Source organism: Akanthomyces muscarius, chromosome 1, assembly GCF_028009165.1.
Source record: "Akanthomyces muscarius strain Ve6 chromosome 1, whole genome shotgun sequence".
NCBI classification, from domain to species: domain Eukaryota; kingdom Fungi; phylum Ascomycota; class Sordariomycetes; order Hypocreales; family Cordycipitaceae; genus Akanthomyces; species Akanthomyces muscarius.
Genome location: NC_079241.1, coordinates 1,537,105 through 1,561,743, shown reverse-complemented (window position 1 = coordinate 1,561,743; position 24,639 = coordinate 1,537,105). Strand labels below are relative to the sequence as shown.

Below are 24,639 nucleotides of genomic sequence, written 5' to 3'. Positions count from 1 at the left end.
AGCCTTTTTACACACCTCTTTCTATCAATCACGTTGGTGGGTCTCTTCATACCATCAATTCTCGAGAGCAAAAGTGAGAGCGGCAGCATGGACGCTCGATGCCACTGCGGCGCCGTCCGCTTCAAGACGCCGCTGGCCGCGCCGTTGGCCACCTACATCTGCCACTGCGACGCGTGCAAGTCGCTGACGAGCTCGGCCTTTGCCATGTCGGCCATCTTTCCCAAGTTTCCGCTCCCCGCGTCGGACGTCTTGAGCTGCTACACGTGAGCGACACCAACACGGGCATCTCCACCAGCTGTACAGCGTGCTAATTTGGATCTGTGGCAAGGCGGCTGACCTCGACGGGGGCGACGTTGTATTGGTAAGCTAAAACACAACACTTCTTCCAGAGATGGATATTGATTCTTGTGGAAAAAACATTCTAATATTAACGTTGTTCTTTGAAGCTACTTTTGCCGAAACTGCGGCACCAGGGTTGTTCACAGCACGGATGTACGTTTCCGCCCGTCTTGCCTGGCGCAGTGACGCCAAATCAATGATTTGACAAAGCTGACGTGTATTCGCTTCTTCCATAGTCCAAGAATGTAGTCTCTGTGAGGGGCGGCTGCGTGTCGGGCATAGACTGGACCAAGGCCGTTCACATCTGGACCAAGAGCGCCATGGTGCCCATCCCGGAGAGCTCCGAGTCGTACTCGGAGGAGTCGTCAGATAGCAGCGGACAAGCGTCGGCTCAGCAGCTTCTGGACTGATTTGAAGTCCCTCAAAGAGCATGGCGGTGAAATTCTCGACTGGAGTTGGAGGCGGGGGCGTTGCAGGGAAGGAGAGATACCAGGAGCATCGAACGGCGCAGATTTTATACAGTCATGTCATTATTCAACATATTATTCATTACATCTAAAGTACCATCACATTCAAAAAGTACCATTACACGAGCCGCTGCTCGGCACTTTCACGTCCCTCGTTGCCTTGGCCGGCATGCTCGCCACCACCGCCGCCGTCGTCTCGACCACCGCCGGGCGTCGCCACGTCCGAGTGCTTGGCCGGGTCAAACACGTACATGGGCAGCTCCAGGAAGGCGGTGCGCTTCAGAAAGACAGGCATGCGGGCGTAGAGCTGCGGCGGGAACGGGATCAGCGGGCTGGTGCGGTCGAGCCAGCGCTTGTAGCCCTCCCAGTTGTTGCCCTTTTCGTAACGCTCCTTGGCCTTGGGTCGCTCCGAGAGCGGCATGCCTGAGACGAACATGAGGAGGAAGGTGATGAAGAAGGGCGCGAGGATGCTGGCGTACAGTGCCTTATACGCCTGCCCGTGGACGTAGCCGTCGGCGGCCGCAGACACGGCAATCATGAAGATGGCTGTTTGGTGTGTCAGCTTGGCTGTTACCAGAGGATGAAGAAAGGACAGAAAGGGAGAAGAGCTTACACCACTGGATGATTATGTCGCCAAAGTAATTCGGGTGTCGCGACAGCGCGAAAAAGCCCGAGTCACACACCGAGGTGCGGTTGCTCTCACGCGTCTGCCTCGACCGGAACAGGTACTTTTGCACATCGCTGCCCGCCTCGAACACGAGGCCAATCACGTACAGAATGACACCCGCAATGTCGCGCCCCGTGCCAAAGTTCTTTTGCGGGTAGCGCGTAACGTTGGGCGCGTTGCTGAGCGTCACGGGCAGCGAGACGATCCAGACCCAGAGCATCTGAAAGACCCAGAAGCCAAGGAACTTGAGAAAGTTGCTGCGCATCTCGTTGAAGCGCTCGTCCTTGCCCGTCTTGAGGATGCGGAAGAAGAGGAAGCCGGCGAGGCGCACCGACCACACAATCATGAAGAGGGAGACGACGACCTGCCGCGGGTGCAGGTGGCCGCCGCTGCCGCCGCCGCCGAGGGCGAGGGTGAGGACGGCGAGAATGGTAAAGTTGAGGCCTCCTGCGAGATCTGCGACGATGCTGTTAGTTGGGTTTGGCTCAGAGGGGACGGGACGGGAACGGGGGACCGACCAGTGATTTTGTCAAATTGGAAAGAGTACGCGATGAAGAAGCAGATGAGCTGGAAGCCGACCGTGACAATGGCCGTGATGGCCAGGTAGTAATCGTCGAGAACATGCGTCGGCGCCATTGTTGCGGTTGTCTGCGCTCAATCGCACGTTATTGAGAGCCAGAGAAGAGACGTAAGCTTTTTCTTCCTCACAATATATACATGGCCTCAAACTTGTGAGGCTGTGGAAAAGTGTATGACTGTGCTCGGGGAAATGATTCCTCATGATGGACGTCATGGACCTAATAATCGGCCCAGAGCTAGCGCGACCAAGTACCTTTTTGCCGCTGGGTAGCGTGACGAGGTACTTGTGGTTGTCTCTGAGCGCTGCACCATCCCGATCTGGAGGACCCTTGGCAGAGCGGCGGCGATCTGGGCTTTTTGGGAGGCGTTTTGCTGACCTTCTTTTTTCTTCTTCTTTTTTTTTTGCCTCCCCTTTTACTAGCTAAAAAGTTAAACTGCAGCTCTATTCACCAGTAGTCTAACGTTGCGATGCTCCGAATTATTTCCTCTTGTATACACGTTCGTATTTGTATGAGTTGCATTAGCTGCGTCGGAATGGCAAAGCCGATGAACTAAGCGGCTCGTTACAACACCGTCGTTGCACCAAAGAAGATTAAAAAAAAAAAACTGCCTCGAGAATCGGAAATTGTGTATCGGGATTGGAAAATCCGGCCCGGACGGCGGATTCGCGAAACACTTCCAAACATTTGTTTCATATCCAAAACGTGGCCGACTTCCACGCCAGAGTCCGTCTCGTGAAACACACCTCGAGCAAACAAAAATAGAACGGCATCTTCGGACAGAGGAGAGAGAAACATCCTCACTCCCGAACATGTATCGGGTTTTTTTTTTTCCTTACCTACGGAACGGGTGGGACGGGCTCGTCGAAGCAGTCCTCCCAGCCCGTCTTGCCAGACCGCCACAGCGCCTGTATCTTGTCCAGGCAAACAATCGGCCCGCAGTATGCGTTTGGGTGCAGCCATATCGTGCGGATGCTCGACGCGACAAACGCCTGATCCTCCGGCGGCCCGTTGACGAGCGCGACGCCGGCGACAATGAGCGGCCAGCACAGCGCCGACTGCGACCGCAGCAAGGTCCACGCCTTGCGCGCGTGCGCGAGGAGCTCGTTGCGATGCGCCGTGAGCAGGTGACGGTAGGAATGTGATACGCCGTTGCCTCCTCGGGATGCGGACCAAGGGGCAAACGTTGACACTGGCAGGGTCATGATGCCGTACAGGAGCACGGCCGCCTTGTACGTGTGCGCGATGCTGGCAATGACGGGGCTGTCGGGCAGCTTATACGACCTCTCCGTCCAGCGGTTCGGATCGAAGCCGTCTATTCTGGCAAAGATGGTGTCGGCAATGGTCTGCGTGTGAGCTGGCAGGATGGAGCCATTGGCGACGAGCACGCGCAGCCGGGTAATGTGGACAAGCTCGAGGAACAAATCTGTCGGGCACGGCATATCGATGAACATGGAGCTGCCTACGATTGCTCGGATGTCGCTGTCTGTGAGTTTTGTAAAACCTGAAACCTGCATGTGTGCCGGGCTGGTCGTGTTGGCAGCAAGCCCATGACTGTAAGTGCATCGTTCCATGTGTTAGCCGACACATTTTCTTCTTCTTTTTCTTCTTCTTCGCAGTACACACTGCATGCCAACTTACACAAACAGAAACTGAAACTGATAGAATGGCGGCCGCGGTCTGCGCAGCACCTCTTGCACGCCGCCGTAGTGCTCCAAAAAGGCCAGGAAGCCCTCCATGTGCGCGCGCCACGCCACGCCCTGCAGCTCCAGCTCCAGCGCGACGAGATCGACGATTCGGCTAAAGGTGCCCCGGTAGCCGCCGTAGGGCCCCTTGTCGCTGATGCACTCGTTGACAATGTCAATTACCTGCAGGACGTAGCGAAAGTAGCTCTCCCAGGCGCCCGTCAGCGTCGGGTCCTCGCCGGCGGGCCTCATGCCGCGCCCGCCCGTCTTGGCTGCGGTGAGGATGCGGTGCGAGAGGATCGAGACGATGAAGTTGGGGCGGACGCTGGTGCGCGCCGAGGGCAGATGCTGGTCATGGCCGGCGTCGAGATCCTGATGGCGATGTGGCTGGATCACCGAGTAGACTTTGCGTGTGAAACATTATATTAGCCTACAGCATGATGGAAGCACAGGCGAGAGGAACTTGCAGTAGCGAAAAGACTCGATATAGTCCCAGTCGGGGGGTTCGGCCTCGCGCACGCGGCGAGGCAGCGTTTGGCTGTGTGCCTCGACAGGACCAAACCTCGTGGCATGACCCTTTTGGTACTCTCTGGCAATGTCGGGCGCAATCGCCACGGCCAACTGAAACGGGCGTTTCTGCTGCGCCGGCGCGGCGACAGAGTAGCCGCGGCACGTGTGGCCGCTCTTGAGGCAGCGCTGGCAGTCTGGCTTTGCCTCGTCGCACTTGATGCGGCGAGCGCTGTTTGTTTGTGCCCGTTTGGTTAGAGCGATGATGATGATGATGATGCGTGGACAAGGTTTCTGCATGAAACAATTTCTTTTCTTTTCGGCAAGGAAACGTACCGGCATGTGAGGCACCCAGTCCGTACCTTGACAGCCCACTTCTTCTGGCGACCGGTGGTCTTCTTTGCGGGGTTGTTGTGCATCGACGAGTGTTGCGAGGAGGTGCCGACATCGCCGGAGCCTTGATCACTCGGGGAGGATGAGCTTGCGGCGGCTGCGCCTGCAGCCGTTCTTTGAGGACGGTCCATTGCCATGCATGTACGATGAAGCTGCTGCTTCATGTGTGAGAGGAAATCAGTCCCTGGTTCAGTGTCACACGCATGGTGAGGCTTCCGGAGAGGTTGTTGACGGGGATAGGTGGTGGATTTATTGGGGAGCGCGACGACGGGCTGGAGGGCATTTGCCTAGGCGCCCGGGGAGGCAGGCTCAGCTCGGTCGGAAGCATGTTGATGCCGCAAGATTGTCCAAATCATGAGTCTCATCACTGCCAGATTCGGCCATGCTGGTGTACGAGGCGCGAGCTGAGCAGGAAGCCAAGCCGGGGGGATGCTGGAATAGGCATGGGCCGACGCACGGCGCCCTGGCAGCCTTGCAGGCTTGCCATGGGCTTATTTATTAATAGAATTGCTTGTATTTTAGGGTTGGGCTGTGCAATTTAAAGAGAAAGCTTGATCTGGTACTTTTTTTTTTCTGAAAAGCATGGGACAGATTCATGGTTGATGGACAAAAGCCTACCTTATCTTGGCAGTTCAAATCATTAGATGCCTACCTTGCCCTGCCTTCAGGTTTAGGTTTAGGTCAGGTACCTACCTACAGTGCCTCCAGGTAATTCCGAGCGCTAATTTATGGCGAATTGGTGGCAGTTCGCTCGGAATTACCTTCAACCCACTGTAGGTACCTAGCCTAGGTAGGTAGGTAGCGGGCTTGGCACTGTCAACGGCCGCTAATCTCAGCTTTGCCCCCCCTATAACCTGCTGCTGACGGCTGCAACGCGCTGTAACGCTCGCCTTTACTCGCTGTGCCTAGGTCATCCCACATCTGTCTTGGCCTTCTCGACAAGCTGCCTCTCCCACGCCAAGTGCATAGCATAATTCCTCTCCCTTGCATCCATTGATGCCGCAGACCAGTTTCGTCCCCCAATATGACGCCTCGTGCTATTAATACCGAACCCAAGGCTGGTGGCCGCAAGCCACGGTCTAAAAATTATATTACGGCACACGTTTAGAACACCATGTGGCCGGCTCATGCCTCGTCCAGTGCCCGCCGTCTTCCACCTTGACCAGCATCATTGTCAACAATCTCTTCAATGATGGGCTCAGCTGAAGCCAATTTCATCCCTCCATGGCTCTTTTAATAACAAATTCTCCGGGACATGCTTCCCCAGCTCTACGAAATTGACATTCATGCCCAGAACGCACCACCACCCTGGTCCATGAACTGCCCCATCGTTCATCCTGTAACACCACCCGTCTCATATCCAGTGGCGCCGCCCACCAGCCCGGTTTGATCCTGGGTTTCGCCTCCTACACCGCAACGCTACATTCTCCCCGTCATGCCAGCATTTCTGCAATATCCAATTTCAGCGACGGAGTGGTCAGATTGTCGCAGGCTGCGCCAGCGAAACAAGCACCCGCCCGTTGAAACGCGGCCATGTAGTACCTCGTGAAGCCCGCCGTCGCGTTTCCCTCTCTCTTCTGTCCTCTCTCTCTGTCTACGATTGTGACGAAGGCGACGATGTTTTTCATCCCATCTATCATGACCTTCTCCTAATTCCTTTGCACATTTCGTGCACCAACCCCTGGTTGGCCTTCTCTTCTTAAAGGTTAGTAGTACATTCTTCTCCTCGCCCCTGTTCGCATCTTTGGAAAAAGGTGGACGGGTCGTTTGCGTTTGAACCGCGCTTCATACTGACCCACGACTCGGACAAATAGATCCAGTTGACCCTTTAACAAAGTCAAAGGCCCCCCGGTCAACTTTCTTGTTCTTGAGATTCTCCTCGCTTAGCGTCTCTAGATGCCCATTCGCTTGCATCTGGGAGATTCAGCAATCTCGTCTTCTACTCACGAACGGCCGGCCCGTTCTCGCAGTCATTACCAGCATCTCAGCTCTCAACTCTTAACTTAATCCTCCTTGGCGGGCGTCGCCATTCTTTCCAGGACAAGTCCCGGGGCTTCAGAATGCGGTCGCTCGCTATTTACGCTCTCTTGGCCTCGGCCGCCACAGTAAGGATAAAGAAGTTATTTTACAAATGAACGTATTTTTTGCTGACTGGCTTATAGCTCGTCACTGCTGGACCACTTAATGCTCAAAAGGCGGCCGAGGGGCCATCCGATCTGGACCGACTAGATCAACTAATCCGAAGCTATCAGCAAGGCGGCAACAATCGCGCACAACAACCTGGCGGACAGCAACCGGGCGGACAGCAACCTGGTGGACAGCAACCGGGCGGACAGCAACCGGGCGGACAGCAACCGGGCGGACAGCAACCGGGCGGACAGCAACCGGGCGGACAGCAACCGGGCGGACAGCAACCGGGCGGACAGCAACCTGGCGCAGGGCAACCTGGAGCAGATCAACCTGCACTGCTCCCAATCGACGGATCCAACACGACAATTACTCAGATCGTCACTCCTACAGTCAGAAAGCCTGGGGCAACCCAATCGCCAGTCCCACCCGTCTCGCAGACTTCTTCTGGCGCAGCTTTGCCCGTTTCTTCGCCACAGGGAACCACGTCTTCTATCCCCAATGTTCCTGATCGTGAATCTACTTCGGTGCCCATAACATCGAGTGCTCCCGTCATTGCTCCCCCGCCTCCTGCTCCTGCGCCGCCGCCTCCTGCTCCTGTGCCGCCTCCTTCCAATGCATCAATTTCAAAATGTGAAAGGCATGTTACTTTTTATGCTGAACATCTGGCCCATCTCTAACTCTTTGCAGCTTCCAAGTGTCGTTTGTTACCATCACATCATTGCAGCCAGCAGAGACGGTCACCGAAAGAGAAAAAGCCTCGACGGTCACGGTCACGGCCGGCGCCAGCCCGGGCAATGATGGCACTGCTGCAGTATGTATTCCACAGCCAGGAGATCAAAAAGCAACTTGTGCTAACCTCTGGTGCTAGCCTCACTCTACCGTCACCGTGACTGTCACGGTTCCGGCAGCTGGCGATGCTAAAGCCCCTCCTGCGAGCCATGTCGTGCCGCCGCATAGTGCGCCCAGTGTGATCGAAGCCACGCCAAACAAGGACGGAAACGGAGTCGGTGTCTCCGTCATCTCCATATACAGTCCCGGCCTCCCTTCAATAACCGCTCACCCGGCACCGGCACCGTCCTCGTCTCTTCCTCCTCCACCACCTCCGCCACCTGCTGCTGAAGTCGGCAAGAAGCCAGAAACTACATCAACTGCACTACCGCCGCCGCCGCCGCCGCCACCATCACCTCCCCCAGCGTCTACAAGTGTCCCAACGTCGACGACAGCCAGCAGCTCTTCGTCAACACTCGTAGAATCGTCTGCGTCTGCGCCAGCGTCCACCAGCTCGTCAACAGGTACCACTCCGGATACATCTGCGCCGCTCGAATCGGCCGTCCAGGGAAAACCGACCGTGATTGCGCCCACAAGCACGACCACCGCGGCTCCGCCAGTGGCGACGGTCCCCCCGCCGCCGCTGTCGATTGATTTGTCTGGAGTCACGCTGAGCAGCCTGCTGGATCTAGGCAACTTGATGGTTGTCGCCACGGCCGGACCTGACGCGGCGGCTGTCTAGAAGCAGAGATTGGTCCGTTTTTTCCGGTGTGAGGGTTTTCACGATGGGTCATTTGTACATGTTTTTCTGTCCTTGTTTCTATTTGTGTATTGTTACAAGAATCTGGTCTAGACCTGTATTTTTTGCCCCCCTCCCTGTCATCTATAGTAAAATAAAAATTCAAGAGCTGTTGACGTCGCTCTGTAATCATACATCGTTTCGTCTTGGGTATCATATGCAAAATGGTCTCTCCGGCGGCTTTCTCACGAGGACTTGTCCGCACTCGCGGCAGCCGCTCTATTGGCCAATCGCACCTTTTTCGCCTGTCGCTTGCTTATCTGTTGTCCGTCCTCCTGCTGCCCCGTCTTGCGCTTCTGATTCTTTTGCTTGTTCCCGCCCGGCGTCGACGTCCCGCCATCCGTGCACGTATCCTGCCCGCCGCTCCCTTCCCTTCCCTTTGTCGTCGTCGTCGGGTCCTCTGCCGTCTGCACAATGTCCACTATGCCCCGAAACCCGTTGCGCTTGACGCCCTCGTTGACCACGACGCTCCGCGGCAGCGACCGCAGGCCCTCCATGCCCTTGTCGTTGGGCAGACCCCAGACGCCCAGCAGATTCACCACGTCGGCCGGCCCGCGCAGGCCCAGCGCGCTCCTGGCCTCGCTGCTAACGATGATGCCGCGGCCGCGCGTCGCGCGAAACAGGCTGGTGACGTTGCCGATGAAGACGGCGCGCCCGCGCGCGTCGGCGTTGAGCAGCTGCGCGTAGCACACCTCGAAGCGCACGCCGCGCGCGACGGCCGCCATGCAGGGCTTGGGCCGGAAGTGGAAGTGGAAGTGCTGGGTGAGGTCGAGCGAGATGAGGGGCACGTCGAGCGTCAGGCAGGCGTTCTGAAAGGCTTCGGCGGTCGTCGGCCGCACGGCGAGCATGTCGTAGACGGCGGCGAGGGCGGCCATGCGGTAGTTGGGCGCGGAGGGGTCGGCGAGGGGGAAGGTGGCGCGGTGGAGGACGTTGGGGAGCTTGGCTGAGGAGGAGGATGGAGCTGGGGGAAAGGGCGAGGTCGGCGTGGTCTGGACGGGCAGCTCGAGGTGGTGGTTGAGGGCGACGGTCGAGTAGCCGAGGCTGGACGCGGCGGCGAGGGTCTGCAGGAGCTTGTCCGGCGGCGTGGACGGCGACCAGGCAATGTTGAGGTCGTAGAGCATCGTGGGTGGTGTGGTCTGCGCGTGCGCCGCTTGGTGGTGTGAGGGCTTGCGCAGTGCTGTATTTCAAGATGGGGTTACCCCTCGGTCGGTTTATATGGTATCAAGCGGGCGCAGCTCGGGTGGAACATCAAGTTGCCCGATATAGCGAAGAAATTGCAGAAAATGTTCGGATGGAATAGAATAATAGGCAGTGTAGATTTGTCGATTTGAAAACTCCAGAACGCTGGGCAAAATTATTTTCGAGTGGCTCATGCAGCTGCGCCGCTGATTGGAGAGGTCGCGCCACAGGCCCTCCGATTAGCGCCAGCAATAAACTGGGGTCAGCTTCCATCTCGGCGGCCGCCTTTCCAGGGATCGAGGCCGCTAAAAGTTTAAGCTCGATTGTTTGCGTCACTGCTTCGCCTTTGCGCTCGACAGGATTCTTGCGTTTGCATCTGGACAATTTCCATCTTCCAAGAATAAAATCTGTCAACTGCAAGCTACTCAATTTCATCTCGCTTCTGGTTGCCCCGAAACCGACATCTACATACAACTCCTTCACAGCCGCGCATCATCTACGACGCGCGTCCACATCGAAGCCCAGGTTCCGACAACACCTGACTTTGTCTTGGCTCGTTGCCACCCCGCCGCTTGGTTCGACATCACTACGCCACCGATAATCGATTCCGCGAAACCGCATCGCTCTCACCGCACAGTTGCCCTTGCGATTCTTTCAACTCGCTGAGCGGCCGTTTTGAGTCTCTGTGCTTTGGCCGCGGAACCACTCCACCTCACCACTACACCCAACGACAGCCGCCACCCGACACAGCCGCGATGGCCTTCTTCCTCGTCTGCGGCCAGCAGACCTTTCGCTCCGAGGTCAAGGGCTACGAGGGTATCACCACCCAGTGCCACCACTGCGGCAACATGGGCGCGCGCGTGGAAAAGGAGCGCCCCTTCTTCACCGTCTGCTACATTGTACGTTCCCTCCCGGGCTGAAGCAACCTAAACGAAACCCATTATCTATACTAACAACGAACAGCCCCTTGTTCCATTCACCATAAAGGGATATCAGGATGTCGTATGCGGCATCTGCAACTTTCACGAACCCCTCGAGAAGCGCCCCGACGTCATGGCCATGGCCAACGGTGGTCAGGGCGCCGCCGGCCAGCACGGCCAAGCACAGCAGCAGCAGCACGGCCAAAAGCCGCCCGGCCAGAATCAGCAGGCTAATAATCCGCAGGGGCAGAATCCACAGGGACAGTACCAGCAGGGGCAAGGACCGCCGCAGTACGGCCCGCCGCCGCAGGGCTTTTACTCGCCGCCGCCGCAGGGCGGACAGCAACCTCCGCCACAGAATTGGCAGGGGCAGCAGCACCAGTAAAGCCTCGGATGGAGTTGCGCTGATGGGTTGATTTCGTGTTGTTGTTAAGGGGAGCCAGGTGTTGAGGGGATACATAGGTGTAGATGATTTTGAGGGGAGTGGCGAGGTGATGTCTGCCGAGACAGCCGTTGGCGTTGAGAATGTTGTTTCGAGTTTGTATATCTCGCGAATACTGGTTTTTTTTTCTGCGAAATCTCATCTTGTCGATACAAGATATCTGTCATTGACTTGGGATTTACTAGCGAGTCACCGAGACTCAATCGATTACAGCTGCAGATTCCGTGGCTGGGTGCTGTTGTTTTCCATCTCACCAAGTCAGAACTTTGAGGTCTTATGATGGAAGCTGGTCCGATATTTGATAATATTATTTTATGTCTTCTATTCTGCTCATCCTTCTCCCAATCGCCACTCTCCATGTTCTTCGCACTGGGCGGAATCACTCACCTAGGTCTTGTGTAAGAACTGTCGCATACTGCACAATGCCGTCTACATCAGTCTCCCAGCCCGGTGACATCCCGACGGAGGAATCCTGATGCAAAACGCGCTGTGCGTGTGGCGAGACAAACGCGGTCGACATGCTCCGGTACTTTGAAGACGAAATGCTCGACTCAGGGCTTATTCCCACCCAGCGTCCTGCACTTTCGACGTTGACGAGTATTCGAGTTTGTAGCCCCCGTGGCTGGCAAGGCGTCCTCACCAGTCGTCTACGGGTCCTCGATGCTCGGCAGCACGTCCTCGTCCTTCTTCGCCTGCTCTGCCGCCCTCTGGCGCTCAAACGCCGCCGTCACGCGCTCGATGGTCTCCTCGGCCGACAGCTGCCTCCTCTCCCCGCCCCCCGCAGGCGGCCGCTCCTCCATGTACCCGTCCACCCAGCGGTCAATCTGCTGCTTCTGCTCGGCAATCTCCTTCCAGGCGTTGCTCTCGCGGCGCGTCATCCACCGGCCCTCGTGCAGCACCCAGACGCCGTGGTCGCGGCACCACTGGCACGGCGTCGTCGGCGCGCCGATCTCCTTGCGCAGACGCACCTGCTTGACCTCGCCGCAGCTCCGGCAGTCGCCCGAGACACTGACGCTGGACCCGTCGCAGGTCAGGTGCTGGCAGAGGTAGGGCGTGAAGTAGATGTATTCGACGCACATGGTGCCCTGGAGGGGTGTGCGTCGTCGGCCTAGGCATTTTCGTGTAAGTGGGCGACAGCTCGCCTCGGGACAGTTATTACATACGTTTGAGTGTGTGCTATTCTCCACGGATCAGCACTGGGAATGAGGTGTACTTGATATTGTAAGATTTATCTTCTGTTTGTGTACGTGTGGATGAAAGAAATCAAATTTATAGCGTTCCAAATTGTTTGTATCCGTCCATGTACCACATGTGCTCCCTTGTGTGTTTCGGGACTGTTTGCCACCGATTTTTTTTTGACTGGCTAGGAGAGATCCAGCAGAGGCAACACAGTGTATCACGAGAGATGCAATACCTGGTGCATTAGTATGTACATCTATACATCAGCGCATGGAATCAATTCCGCCCGCCCTGCTGGCTGAGGCTCCCGGCCGTGTAGGAATAGTCCACCATCTGGGGGTCGACGGGCAGGTAAGTCCGTTGCGAGCGCCGTCGTTTGGCCGCGCCTCGCTGATCCCCGCGCTGGTTGATGTTTCCGGTCGAGTAGGAAGCGTCTATCATCTGGGGTTCGACGAGCGGCGGAGTCCGTTGCGAGCGCCGGCGTTTGGCCGCGCCTCGCTGATTCCCGCGCTGGTTGATATTTCCGGTCAAGTAGGAAACGTCCATCAGCTGGGGTGCGACTTGCGCCGGGGGCTGTTGCAGGCTCCAGCGTTGGGCCTCGTCGCGCGAGCACCAGGCGCCGGCATACAGCACCCAGTCCCCTGCCTGGACGCACGGTTCGCACGGGAACTCTCTGGTTTTCTTGTTGCGGTACGCCCAGGAATAGGGCTTCTTGCAGCGGCCTTCGCAGCCGTTGATGGGGACCACCACTTGATACCAGCTGATTAGGTGGGTGCAGCAGTACGCTTCGATGTATAGGTCACAGCGGCACATTCTGTAATGTTTATTCTCTTGCTTCTTCGTTCTTGACTGTTGATGGGTTATTGATGACTTGCTGGTATGAGATTTTGGTGGCAGTGTGGTTAGGTGGCTTAGGATAGAGAGGAATATGTGTCTTTGGAATATCCAGACCGTGACCAGCCGCGGCTCTTTATATACATTCTCTGTGTCTATTCGCAATTTCAAGCCGCCAGATTCCTTTGTATCAGTCTACTGTCTGTCCTCTTTTCCTTCGCACTTGTTCATGACCACGTATTATAAAGGGCGGGGGGGGGGGGGGGGGGGGGGGGGACGCGTCTGTAGTCGAGACGCAAGCCTTTGTTCTTGAATGTTTGCGCGTCTGTTGACTGCTATACATCAATAAATACAGCATTGCGCATTCTCCTTCTCTGACTTCCTTGTGGCTTCATCATCAGCTACTTGCACCATCGCAATTCTCTCACAACGAAAGGATGGTCGGTCCACTATGTTAGCCACAATGCTTTGCACGCCCTGTTGCAATTTGCGGCGTCTTTGAAGACGCTCTCCTTCCCCGCCTTGAGCCCGTGTGCATCAACAGTCACCAAGATTGTTTGCTTGTCAGTTGATTCTGATTCATTCACTGCTATGGTTGTCTCTCCATTCTGCTTCTCTTTGCCAGCTCCATCTTTTGTTGCCGCTCATGTTGTTGACGAAGATGGGCGCCGTTCAAAAGAAGGAGACTTGGCAGCGATGAACTTATGAACCAGAATTAGTGAGCAACTCTTTAAATGATCAGTTACCTCTTTTTATACTACTTTTTATCTTTGCGTTGCGATTTTTCTATCTTCTCTAGTCTCGTTATTCACGGCAAACAATAGGCACCGATTTTCCCTTTCTCCATGTCTGTCGTCCTCCTGGCCAGTGTTCAATGGTGATTCGTAGGAAACCTCTGCTCTATCCTGGCCGTTATACAACGATCGTTTGTGCACAAGTCTTCACGAGGTGGTAGCTTCAAAATCGCAGCAGTAAGACCTGCGACTGGATAGCAAATTTGGGCTTTGTGCTAACGTATCTCCTTCATCCATCCCAACCGCCGGGCAACATTATACGGCATCCATTTGTGGATGTGATTAACCCATGTTTGCCTCGCGATGCAGTCCTCGCAAGGCACGTCAAGAAAGGTCGTCGAAGTCTCGGCTGCTTCCGCTGTGATTTTTCCACAATCACCACAATCACCACAGGCGACCAACTCAAGCGAGTTGACTTTGAGATGACTGCACTTGAACCAGACGTTGACGAGCTTTTCCTGGCACATTGTAGCGGTCTGCCATCACGGGGAGGGTTCTAACGATTAGCTCTGTTATTTTCCTCATGCTCGTGAGCACGTGTGTCTGGAGGGTAACTCACAAAACGTGAAATTTCTCGGGGAGGTTCAATAAAGAAAGCCGCGGATGCAAAGAATTCTTGAACGTTGTCCGGCGTTTTTACCAACCTTGGCTGGCTGGGCTTTTATAGTGAATACTGCTTGCCCGCGAAGGTTCGCTCGTCACGGCCACCTCCAAGGGATTGTCACGTCGTAGTAACACCGTCTGTTGTAGTCCCCTGTGATTGTACTGACTTGTACTATCCGGGCTCGCATCATTGCCCGAATCTTTACGGTGAATCACTGCTCTATACTATGTGACCAGGCCCTTGACGTATTACATGTGGAAGCGGCACCAGCGCGGATGCACAACAACAAAGCCACGCGCTCTTTTTGGAAACCAAAAATCATATGATGTCCACAAAGTCGCACCGAGCCCGCGAGTCCTCGCTCAATTTTTTTAATTCACAGCACGTATCCACTGAGCAAGATTGGACACTCACCGATCCAGGATGCACAGTTTCATCAGTAGTCATCGTCGTTCCTAATCTGGTGTATTGGCTACTTATCTGCACAGAATACGACAAACCACACATCAAAATGAATCTGTGCTACTTCTGCCATCAGAGAACCCAGAATAATCGGTAAAACTCCCAGTCTTGTTGTTGCATCTGCTACGACGGGGCCTCCCAGCCCGCCGCGATGGCATCTTCGGTCGACATCCAGGTCTCTTGGAAGATGCGCCACTCTCCGCTGACGATGCACGGAAAGCAAGGGATCGGCAACGTGCAGTTTCCGGTCGCTCTCGGCATGCCGGCAGGAATCTCGCCTATGAGCTTCTGGCATCCCCCGCAGCCATTGTCTGGCGTAAGCTCCCAGGCAGGTCCCTGGATATGGCTGCACTTGAAGTAGACAATGATGCACTGTGGTCGACACATGATGCGGCAGTTCTTGACTTTTGTAAATTTTGTTGTCAGTACTGGGCGCATGATCTAGGAAGAGTCGCTTGCTCTGGGCGATTGCCTAGCCGCCCAGCGAAGATGGCTTCGGGAAACTTGTGTATTTCTTAATAATGAAGATGCTGCCGGTGGCGGCCTATACGGGGCTTCAGTAGTCAATTTTGTCTCCATTGCAGCTTTCTAAATCACAGTCATTTTATACGTGATGCGCTTCACTTTATCCCTGAGCGGTGCTGTGATTGTCTCTGCTCGCAGTGCTATATATTTAGTACTTCCCGAAAAGTCCCTAAATAGAAGATGAAAATAGACCGATACCGTTTAGCTTGCCTCCAACTCTCGCATAAAACACACACAGGCACACACAAATACACATAGTAGTTGTTCCGGACAGTAAGCACTCTCGCAGCAGCACTTCGCGTCTGCCACGGCAGCCTGCGCCTCCGTCAGCCAGTCGCCTTTATAACCACAAGCCTGCCTCAGTGCACTGTAAACATGGTTCCTCTATTTCCTTTTCTTTGGAATGGAATTTTTATCCGGCGACCCCGTCAATATCTTTTCTAGGCGACTACACTCTGATTCGCAATTAGGCCCTCGCGTCACCTTGTTGGTGGTTCCGCAGTGATGCGTACAGAGCCCAATTAACTGTATGTGTTCTGTTTCACACATCTTCTTATTCTTGTTCTTATTTTTCTTTTCTTTTTTTATTGTTGTTGTTGAACTGCCATCAAGCAGTGTTGAGGTTGTCTGGACTATAGGGTGAGCTGTATAAGCAGTTGGCAACTTTAGTCCTAGACTCTGTCGATGGAAGTTGCCAACGAAAATGATATTGCCGGAGAGGCACCAAGTATTTATACTTTTTTTCCTTCGTCATGAATACGTGCATCGCCTATGGTGGACATCTTCCCAAAGTCTCCCACCCACTATCTGCACCAAGGAGATGCTCCCGTATCGCGGTACTTGTTGCTTTTCTTTGTCCATGTGAGAAGCACGTGCAAGTGCTTCTCAGTCGACAAGTATCATGCGTTTAACAAACTCCATCCTTATTCAACAACCATGTATCTCAATACCCAAACGCCGCGCATCGCTTATCCATACTTCATCCTCAATGCAACTCGTCGCACGGTCCCGGCTCTGCCCTGCCTCCCGGGCAAAGGAAACTCATGGCCTGATGAATCGACAGCACCATATGGATAGCAAAGTCCGACCTTGTTCGATGACTTTTTCTTTCAGCACCCATTCACCTCGAAACGATATCCATATCTCGTAATCGACGCACTCCTCGCACAGCTCCGGCTCCGTCCTGCTCCCGGCAAAGAACTGGTGGCCCGTGGGCGGCCCGCCCAGAGCGATCTGGCATCCATGGCACCCAAGCTGCGGCGTCAGCTGGTATTCCGCCTTTCTGATGTGGCCGCAAATCCAGTAAACGAGGATGAAGTCCGGGCGACACATGGTAGAGCGCTTGTCGCGTCTTCTGCCGTTGCTTGTTGAATCTTCTTGTTTCTTTCTTTTGTTCACGGATCAATATCGCGGCTGAACCTTTGTGGCAGAATGCAAGGCGGGTTTGGCAACTCAAACAGCAATCACTTATATGAAAAGTAACAATTGTCTTTGAGAAGTTGACAGTAGAAAGTAGGCATGCATCTTTGACTCACAGTATTGTTCATGATAAGGTGTGCTACACAGTTACACCATACTCATTACACTACAATTTCTTTTTTCCCGCTGTCCACAGTGCTACGCCAGCAACAATTCTTTATTTCCCAGGGGAAGGCAGGGGTCTCTTCAAGCAAACTTAGGTGACTTTCAACTCATTTTATTGATACAATAGCATTACACTGTGCAACACAGTTCCCTTAACCCTTCAAACGGCTTCAAGATGCAAAAGGAGAAGAGAAGAAGCTCTGCAAATGCTCACCTATGTGTGTGTGTGTGGCCCTTTAGACTCGAATCCTGGGATCCCTTCTCCCCATCCAGGTACCGTTGTACTTTATCCATTTCCTGTCCCTGATGCACTGCCGGCAGGGCTCCGACTCGGTCTGCGTCGACGCGATGCGTGACGGGAACCGGGGCCGCCCGCAGCCGCCGCAGCCCGCCGCGTCGCTCAGGTGGGAAAAGGACGTCTTGACGCACTGGCACTTCCAGTGCACAACGGTCCAGACTTGGCGGCACATTCTGCATGAGGGGAGAGGTCTTCGTTATTTGTTGGCTCGAACGTCGTCGTGGTAACGTAGCCCCGATCTTGTCGGCTTACTAGTTGGTGATGGCGTGAGGTAAGTTTTCAAAAGTGATTTGCAGAGCTGGGGCATCGCAGGCCTTTATATACTGCTCTCCGTCGAGGAGGAGTGTCACAAATCACGGCATTTGTCCGTGAGAGGTCGTGTCACAGTTTCATGTTTGTCGTGGCCCTTACTGTGATTGTCGCTGCTTGCAATGCCAGCTGACCCGAGGATTTTGTGAACAAAAATTCGCTTCCTTTCGGTTTAGTGCCGTGTATCGATACTTCCGAATACATCTACAGCGTACACAGGCGCCTTGGTTGCAAACTGATGATGTGCTATTCGCTACAATGCAATGGTATCTAAGTTTTCAAACCAAATATTCTCTCTCGTATCCCCTCACGCTTCAGCAGAAGGTCCGCCCTGTCGACTCGCGCTGCCGCTGCCACTGCCGCTGCCACTGCCACTGGCCTCACCACCACCACCACCACCACCGTGGCTCATCTTCAAACTCTCCTCCATGGCTCGCTTCAGCTCTTCGTCATCCTCATCCTCATTCGTACTGACTTCCTTGCCTTTGCTGCGTTTTCTAAACTCTTCTTCCGCCAGGCTCTGCTTCTTGATGTATTCCAGCACAATATCCTCCTCGTTGCGCTCCGATTCCTTGCGCTGCATCTCCTGCTTCGACGCAGCAATAGCGCGCTGCAGCTGGTATTCTTCCTCGTCTGTTGGGTCTCGTGCGGGGAGTTCCACCGGTTCTTGCTGTGACGCAGACGACTCTTGTGCGGGCGTATCTCGCTGATAGCTCGGTGCGTCGTCATGTGCGCCGTACAGATCATCTATTGGAGCGGGTTCTTCGGTAATGACCGGCCGTGATGCGGAGGCGCCGGTGAAGGATGAGGACGAGGACGGTCCGGGAACGCCGAGCTCCTCGGCAGGGTAGCCATACTCCTCTGCCAAGCTCTGCCGCATGGCAGACTGAATCAAGTCCTGGTATTCTTCGTCTGTAATTTTGAACTCATCATCCTCAAAGATGGACGGGTCAGCATTGCGAGTGTTCTTTTCGTCGATCCAGCCCGTCGCAGGGAGAGCGCCACTCTGGCGCATGACACGAAGACTCTCACGAATAGCAGTTTCAATCTCGGCGTCCTCCTCTGGGTTGCCGTGTGATGTTTCCCTTACGGACGCCTGAATGGCTCGCTCCACCTCATCCTCCTCTTGGGACTTGTTGGTTGCCTTGGCAGCCGCCGCAGTAGCAGGCGGCGTGACAGGCACCAGGGCCTCCACGTAGCCCCGCTTCCAGGTTTCTTTTTCGTCCTGCATGCGTTTTCGCTGCGCCGATGATAGATGGCGCGTCTGGAGCCAGCCCGTACGGGGCTTGGAGAAGCCCTTGTCCATGATCGAGACGGTGTCGCTGTTGTCGTCAGTAGGAAGGGGCGGTGGCGGCGGGAACGGCCCTTCAGTGCCGCCCTTTTTACGCTTGAGGTCGTAAAAGCTTGAGAGATCAAACTTTACCGTGTTCCAGCGACGCAAAATATCCTCGCGCTCGCCCTCGGAGGATTGCGTCATAGCGAGCTCACCCTGCTTGACGCGGGATGAAATGATGTAGTTGTGGATGCTGCGGCTCATGTGCTTGCCAAACTCGGCGTGAACGCCCTGCATGGCGTAGCCGGGAAGACCAAAGATGCCGGCCGCGGGCTTCAGGATCAGGCCGCCGATGCCTTTGCCAAAGCCCTTGACGAGGCCGACGGCGCCGTCCTTTTCCGCGCCGTGCAAGGGCTGCATGACCAAGCCCGAGATGCCGTCAAAGAAGCCATAGCCAAGCTCCTTTCCGGCGACCTTGATGCCGGAAGACAAGTCGGTGACCTTCTCGACGGGGCGCACCAGGTCGTCGTTGTACAGGCGCGGCATGTTGCGGAATCCCTTGGCCAGGCCGAGGCAGAAGTTCATGGGCGACTTGACACCCGCCTCGATGATCCTGTTGACACCTCTAGCCGTGCCCACGGCACTCTCCATACTAAATCCCGCACCTGGTGACATGTTCTCTTCGCGAAGACTTCTTTGTCTGGGGGACGACATCGCCTCGTGCGAATCTCTCTGCCCTGTTGGTGTCCGGACACCAGTGCTTGGTGGCGTGTCTGGGGTGTGTGCCGAATGCAGGGAAGACTGAGAAGTATTCGTATCTCGCGAAACCAACGGGTGCAGGTCACTTTGAGAGAGCTGGCTAGTTGACTCTGTTGGTCTGGAGATACTGTCGCTGTCCTTCTTGTATTTCTTGTGCGTTTTCCACAGGTCTCTCGGCATATCAGCGATAGCCAAACCGATTGTTCCAAGAGACAGCACGATGGCCGCCGCGCCGGCAGAGATTGGATCTGTGGGCTGGTCCTCGGTGTTGAACTCGCATGCGCGATACCTGTAGATAGTCAGTACGAAGATCAGAAAGTAGCGCCTTGTAGTACTTACAGCTTCAGATCCGTGTATTTGATAACGTTGTTCTCAACCAGTACAGTGGCTGCGAGTGGGCTTAGTCGAACCTTGGTCCTACGCACACGCCATGCAGCTGCACGGCTAGGCGCGACAGAGCAGCGCAACTTGTCTATATCGAGGTGTTTGTGGAAACTGTATCCGCCCTCATCGGTACCTTTTTCTTCTCTGATTTTCTGGCCTAGAATCTTGGCTTGCTCCAGTGTTTCTGGCTCGATGCACTTCTTGAGGGCCTCGGCCAGCTTCTCAGCTGTCAGTTCCTTGTACGGAACGGGTTCTGGGCCCGCATTCGCTCTTGCAATCATGGAGCCCCAGAATGGCTGATCGCCGAAGAATGGCACAACAAAGGTCGGCTTGCCGGCTTTGATACCGGCAGCTGTGGTTCCCGCACCGCCGTGGTGCACGACAGCAGAGACTCGCTGGAACAGCCAGTCATGGGGCACGTTACCGAGCATGAAGACACCCTCCGGTAGGCCGACGTCGTCGGCCCCCAGACCGCCCCAGCCTTTGGACACGAGGGCACGAACACCAGCAAGATGAATGGCGTCGAAAATCATACGCGTCATAGCGTTCGGGTCGTCAACGACAATGGAGCCGAAGCCAATGTAGACGGGCGGTGGGCCAGCGTTAAGGAAGGCGTTGAGCTCCGGCTCGGGCGTGTAGGAAGAAGCAAGATCCAGGAAGTAAAAGCCAGACACGTCGATATTGTTGCCCCAGTCGTTGGGCTTCGGGATGAGGGCAGGCGACCAGCAGTATGTGTATGATATCCTGAGTCGCGTCAACAGGCCAGGAGCCCACAGCGGTGATAACTCGGGTAGCTCGAGGGCCTTTTCACGAAAGCGGTTAATGACATCGCCGAGACCTTGCCAGGTCATGATTTCGACGAGGGTATAAGTCAAGTTATTGGTAAGGGTATCGTCGAGGTTGCTAGATTGAATGTTGGCGAGGGGGTGTTGAAAAGCTCGCGTCGGGGTCCACGGCATAGTGAACATCATGTGTAGAGGAATACCCAACTTTTCTGCAATATGGATATGTGCAAAGCTGGGCGGATTCGCAATGATGGCATCGGCCACAAAGGGCCGTTCGGCCGGGTTGCCAGCCACATCCTGCGAAGAACCACTCAGCGGCGCATACCGCGCATGGGGCTTCGGCGGAGGCCCTGTACCATCTCCTGACTCGATGCACGACCGCCAACAGCCCATGAGAATCTGCTCGATGCCCCGTCGCCGCTTGCTCACCTCGCCGCTCTTGAGGGCGTCAAAGCCCGGCATGAGCCCCGGGTTCTTGACCATGAAGGCCATGAGCTCGGCGGGGTCGCCGCCAATGTTGAAGAACTCGAGGCCATTCTCCTCGACAAACGCTTGAAACGTGGCGTGGGTAGCGATGCGGATGCGGTGGCCGTAGGTGTCGCGCAGCGTCTTGCCGAGGGCGACAAAGGGCTGGACGTCGCCGCGGGAGCCGACAATCTGGATGACAATGTTGAGCGCCGGCGGCGGCGTCTGGCCGGGCTGACCGCCGAGGCTGGGCGGGATGTAAGCTGGGGGGAGAGGCTCCTGGGACTCGGCAACGGCGACTTGTCTGTCGACGACGGGGGCGAGAAGCTCCGCGAGCCGGCGACTCTTGGTGCTGATGTTAATGCTGACACGGCCATCGCCTAATACTCTTTATTAGTAACCTGATTTCTCTTGTAGATATATTTTGGTATGAGATTGCGACTGTACCTGTGACGGCGGCATCTGCTTGAAAGCCGGGTTGTGAAAACGTAACCTTGTCGGGCTGGTCGCCATAGGCTGGCGGGGCTTCGTCAGGTACCTCGAGGTCAGGAATGATGAAGCCATCCGTGATGAGAGACTCTTCCGATGTGCTGCCCGGCCCAGCAGCGCCAGAGGACGCCTCTCTCTGCTGTCGCGTCTGCGCATCGGCCCGAGCCTGGGCCTGGCGGCGGGCCAGTATTTGCTTGTCGTCGAGGACCGTCATGATTGGCGGGGCATCAAAGGCAAAGCCGTTCTGAGAGATAAAGAAGAATGGACTGCCAGACTGCGGGCGGGGGAAGAGGCCGTTATGTCTTTAGGCGAGGGGCGAAAAAAAAAAAAGGTCCAAATCTCAAGAGGCCGCCTAGAATGAAAAACGGTAGATCGAAATGTTGGAGGGGGGTGGCGGCGTGGTTGGGGGTGCAGTCAAGCTTGGTTGTGCAGCATGGCAGATGCCAAAGCTGACGTTGATGAGCTGCTGATGACGTTTTGGCGGCGCTCTCGTTTTGCCTTGATTCGGTGCGGGCAGTAGCCGTCGCGGCGTCAGTCTAATGGCAGGACGGGACTAGGCAGAAGGGCTAGAGCTCTGCAATGAAGGAGAGGATGTCTGGTGGTGAGGAGACGGAACAAGATGCTGTCAATGCGAAATCAAGGCTGGTGGGACGAAGCATGTGTCGGCGGCAGAGCGAACCACCAGCCAGGTCAAGCTAGGCAGTTGGCAGGGAGCTCTCACGGCCCACTCTCCTCCCGCTGCCTGCATCATCATCAGCCCTGCGACGGACGGCCTATTGATTAATGTACTACGCGTCAAGTATGGCCGAATACTTGTGAGTATCTCCCCGTAATTGCCATTTCTTATTATATTTTAGTGCAGTTTGTGGGCCAGCAACGTCAAAAATCGCAGGCATCAGGTGGGGGAGGTGCAGGCCATTGTCAAATCATCAAGGCTGCACACGCGTATTTCCTCATCCCCTAGCACACCGACCACCCCATTTCGGAAGACATCTCGCGAGTCGAGCTGCATGACAGACAAGTCCCGCTCACAACCCGCGTTTCATCCTATCGCTTCAGCCTCAAGCGCCGAATCCAGCTAGCTTCCCGCCGCTGCTACAGGGTAGGGCCGAGATATGACGGCATCTCAACCGCTGCTCGACAGTGATTTGGTAATTGCTGCTGGGATCCTGGACGAAAGAGGAAAACAAACGAGAATAACAATGCCCGCTGGACAAGGAAAATAAAAACAGCATACAGCCGCCTTAGATGCCGAGGCACCAATACCGGCCCAACTCCATCTTCGATGGCCTCGTTTTCCATATTGGGACCTAGAAACTGGGCTGTGCAGCATTGCGTACGTATGCCGCCCCAGTACTACTCACTCAATGATTCTAAATACAGCATCACTTAGCGGAGGAGAATATACAGCCTTGTAGGACATGATGCTGCCTCAATATATAAACTCCAACAGTGCATAACACGAATACTGTCCCACTGCAAACATCCACATCAGCTCAGCACAACATTGGCCCAATAACCAGGCATCTCTTATCGCAGCATTTAGATTTGTGGTTTTTGTTTTGTATATTACAAGCTGCCGAGCCCAAGTCAGGAGAAACCAATCCCTAATGTCCGAGGCTCTTTGCATTTGTGACAAAAGCTAGGACACATTGTACCAGTTCGCCTAAAGGAGTTTTTCCCCAGTCATCCAACGACCAAATCAGACAGTTCCCGCAAGGTTACTCCTCATGCCGACAAGAGGACGTGCACGTCCATCTCGCGTATCCCATATTTTGTGTCCACGCTTCGTCCTCTATTGTTTACGGTGCATCTCGGCTCTGCATTTAGCTCGAGAATTTTCGGGTAATCTTGGCAATAACTACATCTCCATGTTAGCTTCTGCCCAAACATCGATACATGCTCGCAACAAGACGTACTGTGAAGAGCAACAACGCTGAAGATGAAGACAAGAGAGAGAACGAGAACAACGACGGGGTCGACCTTGAGACCGGGAGACTCATCAGTGTAGAGTCCTGTGACTAGTGTTAGCATTCGTCCATCACCGAGAAAAAAAAAAGTCCAATGCGACGGAAAGCATCCTCCTCCCCCGCGGAAGCTCATGGGCTGTGTCGATAGGCAGAGCAATGCCAATTGAAGCTCCCCAAGAGCTTTCATCGAAGAAATGTAGGAAGCAATCACGGGGGCAATAGCGTCGAGACAACGTACTCAGCATGGTGCTGCTGGAGCCGCCAGCGCCGGCCGAGCGCGTGCTGCTGGGACGGGCATTGGCAATCTTCTCCTTCTGGTCGGCAGCGGCGCGGCGACGAATGGCCGTTCGGGGACCGCCAGGGGGCGTGGGCGACGAGGGACGGTTGAGGCTGGCGCCAGTGGCAGCGCCTTCGGGCGAGGAAGCACGAGGAGAAGACTAACGAAGGAGAACATATGTTAGTCACAAGGGAATCGCTCGTTGTACCATCTCTAGAACGGGCATCGCATTCTCCAGTGTCGCGCAATCGCTGAGCGGAGATGGCTACCACTGCCGGTTCTGCGTCGTTGCGCCTCCCCTCACGCGACGGGGAAAGGCGACAGGGTGTCCAGTCGTCCGCATCCCTCCCAATCGGGCCTTGCTTCCAAGGGACGTACCATTATGTGCTGTAGGAGAAAAGACCGGATAGAGAGCGAGATGAGAAACCAAGTCGACGAATCGCTGCAGGATTGACCGATTTGGATATCAAGAGAGAGATGGGCAAAGACTGATGATGGAACAGGAGGTTGTGTGGTGGTGTCTGCTGCGACGACGGGGGTCGAGTAGCGTACCTGGCCCAGTGGCTGCCCAGAGGCCCGCAAGCCGCCTGTGAGTAAAGGCCACATGCACCAGAAAAAGGGTCTGGACCGGAGCAGCGGCAGAACAATGTTCCGGCCAGTCTGGGGAAGCTACCAGATTAGGAGGATCAAGGAAAATTGTCTCCAATTACAGATGCCATGTTAAAAGCGAGATCAATTCTATGAAGGAGGAAATAAAGACAGATTGTTTTTTCT

General features: G+C 55.2%; 12 protein-coding genes across 12 annotated transcripts; 3 read left to right on the top strand and 9 right to left on the bottom strand.

The window, feature by feature from the left end:
• Positions 1-87: 87 nt before the first annotated feature.
• Positions 88-749, top strand: LMH87_005478 (uncharacterized protein; the record flags this gene model as incomplete). Its single annotated transcript, XM_056203203.1, has 4 exons — positions 88-263; positions 329-361; positions 447-492; positions 576-749. 4 exons carry the CDS (start codon positions 88-90, stop codon positions 747-749), a joined length of 429 nt encoding a protein of 142 aa, XP_056058685.1.
• Positions 750-924: 175 nt separating this feature from the next.
• Positions 925-2,109, bottom strand: LMH87_005477 (uncharacterized protein; the record flags this gene model as incomplete). The annotated part of the gene is made up of 3 exons (XM_056203202.1): positions 925-1,352; positions 1,420-1,929; positions 1,992-2,109. 3 exons carry the CDS (start codon positions 2,107-2,109, stop codon positions 925-927), a joined length of 1,056 nt encoding a protein of 351 aa, XP_056058684.1.
• Positions 2,110-2,890: 781 nt separating this feature from the next.
• Positions 2,891-3,568, bottom strand: LMH87_005476 (uncharacterized protein; the record flags this gene model as incomplete). Its single annotated transcript, XM_056203201.1, has 1 exon — positions 2,891-3,568. One exon carries the CDS (start codon positions 3,566-3,568, stop codon positions 2,891-2,893), a length of 678 nt encoding a protein of 225 aa, XP_056058683.1.
• Positions 3,569-3,688: 120 nt separating this feature from the next.
• On the bottom strand, positions 3,689-4,800 carry LMH87_005475 (uncharacterized protein; the record flags this gene model as incomplete). Its single annotated transcript, XM_056203200.1, has 3 exons — positions 3,689-4,140; positions 4,204-4,475; positions 4,580-4,800. 3 exons carry the CDS (start codon positions 4,798-4,800, stop codon positions 3,689-3,691), a joined length of 945 nt encoding a protein of 314 aa, XP_056058682.1.
• A 1,896-nt stretch (positions 4,801-6,696) lies between these two features.
• On the top strand, positions 6,697-8,276 carry LMH87_005474 (uncharacterized protein; the record flags this gene model as incomplete). Its single annotated transcript, XM_056203199.1, has 4 exons — positions 6,697-6,741; positions 6,799-7,403; positions 7,454-7,577; positions 7,635-8,276. The coding sequence occupies 4 exons, from the start codon at positions 6,697-6,699 to the stop codon at positions 8,274-8,276; spliced, it is 1,416 nt and encodes a 471-aa protein (XP_056058681.1).
• A 242-nt stretch (positions 8,277-8,518) lies between these two features.
• Positions 8,519-9,454, bottom strand: LMH87_005473 (uncharacterized protein; the record flags this gene model as incomplete). The annotated part of the gene is made up of 1 exon (XM_056203197.1): positions 8,519-9,454. The coding sequence occupies one exon, from the start codon at positions 9,452-9,454 to the stop codon at positions 8,519-8,521; it is 936 nt and encodes a 311-aa protein (XP_056058680.1).
• Positions 9,455-10,267: 813 nt separating this feature from the next.
• Positions 10,268-10,817, top strand: LMH87_005472 (uncharacterized protein; the record flags this gene model as incomplete). Its single annotated transcript, XM_056203196.1, has 2 exons — positions 10,268-10,411; positions 10,476-10,817. 2 exons carry the CDS (start codon positions 10,268-10,270, stop codon positions 10,815-10,817), a joined length of 486 nt encoding a protein of 161 aa, XP_056058679.1.
• Positions 10,818-11,521: 704 nt separating this feature from the next.
• LMH87_005471 (uncharacterized protein) lies at positions 11,522-11,953 on the bottom strand (the record flags this gene model as incomplete). Its single annotated transcript, XM_056203195.1, has 1 exon — positions 11,522-11,953. One exon carries the CDS (start codon positions 11,951-11,953, stop codon positions 11,522-11,524), a length of 432 nt encoding a protein of 143 aa, XP_056058678.1.
• Positions 11,954-12,329: 376 nt separating this feature from the next.
• On the bottom strand, positions 12,330-12,866 carry LMH87_005470 (uncharacterized protein; the record flags this gene model as incomplete). The annotated part of the gene is made up of 1 exon (XM_056203194.1): positions 12,330-12,866. The coding sequence occupies one exon, from the start codon at positions 12,864-12,866 to the stop codon at positions 12,330-12,332; it is 537 nt and encodes a 178-aa protein (XP_056058677.1).
• Positions 12,867-14,870: 2,004 nt separating this feature from the next.
• Positions 14,871-15,185, bottom strand: LMH87_005469 (uncharacterized protein; the record flags this gene model as incomplete). Its single annotated transcript, XM_056203193.1, has 1 exon — positions 14,871-15,185. The coding sequence occupies one exon, from the start codon at positions 15,183-15,185 to the stop codon at positions 14,871-14,873; it is 315 nt and encodes a 104-aa protein (XP_056058676.1).
• Positions 15,186-17,716: 2,531 nt separating this feature from the next.
• Positions 17,717-21,832, bottom strand: LMH87_005468 (uncharacterized protein; the record flags this gene model as incomplete). Its single annotated transcript, XM_056203192.1, has 4 exons — positions 17,717-17,733; positions 17,935-19,784; positions 19,835-21,509; positions 21,577-21,832. The coding sequence occupies 4 exons, from the start codon at positions 21,830-21,832 to the stop codon at positions 17,717-17,719; spliced, it is 3,798 nt and encodes a 1,265-aa protein (XP_056058675.1).
• Positions 21,833-23,444: 1,612 nt separating this feature from the next.
• LMH87_005467 (uncharacterized protein) lies at positions 23,445-24,246 on the bottom strand (the record flags this gene model as incomplete). Its single annotated transcript, XM_056203191.1, has 4 exons — positions 23,445-23,479; positions 23,538-23,633; positions 23,827-24,025; positions 24,244-24,246. 4 exons carry the CDS (start codon positions 24,244-24,246, stop codon positions 23,445-23,447), a joined length of 333 nt encoding a protein of 110 aa, XP_056058674.1.
• Positions 24,247-24,639: the final 393 nt, after the last annotated feature.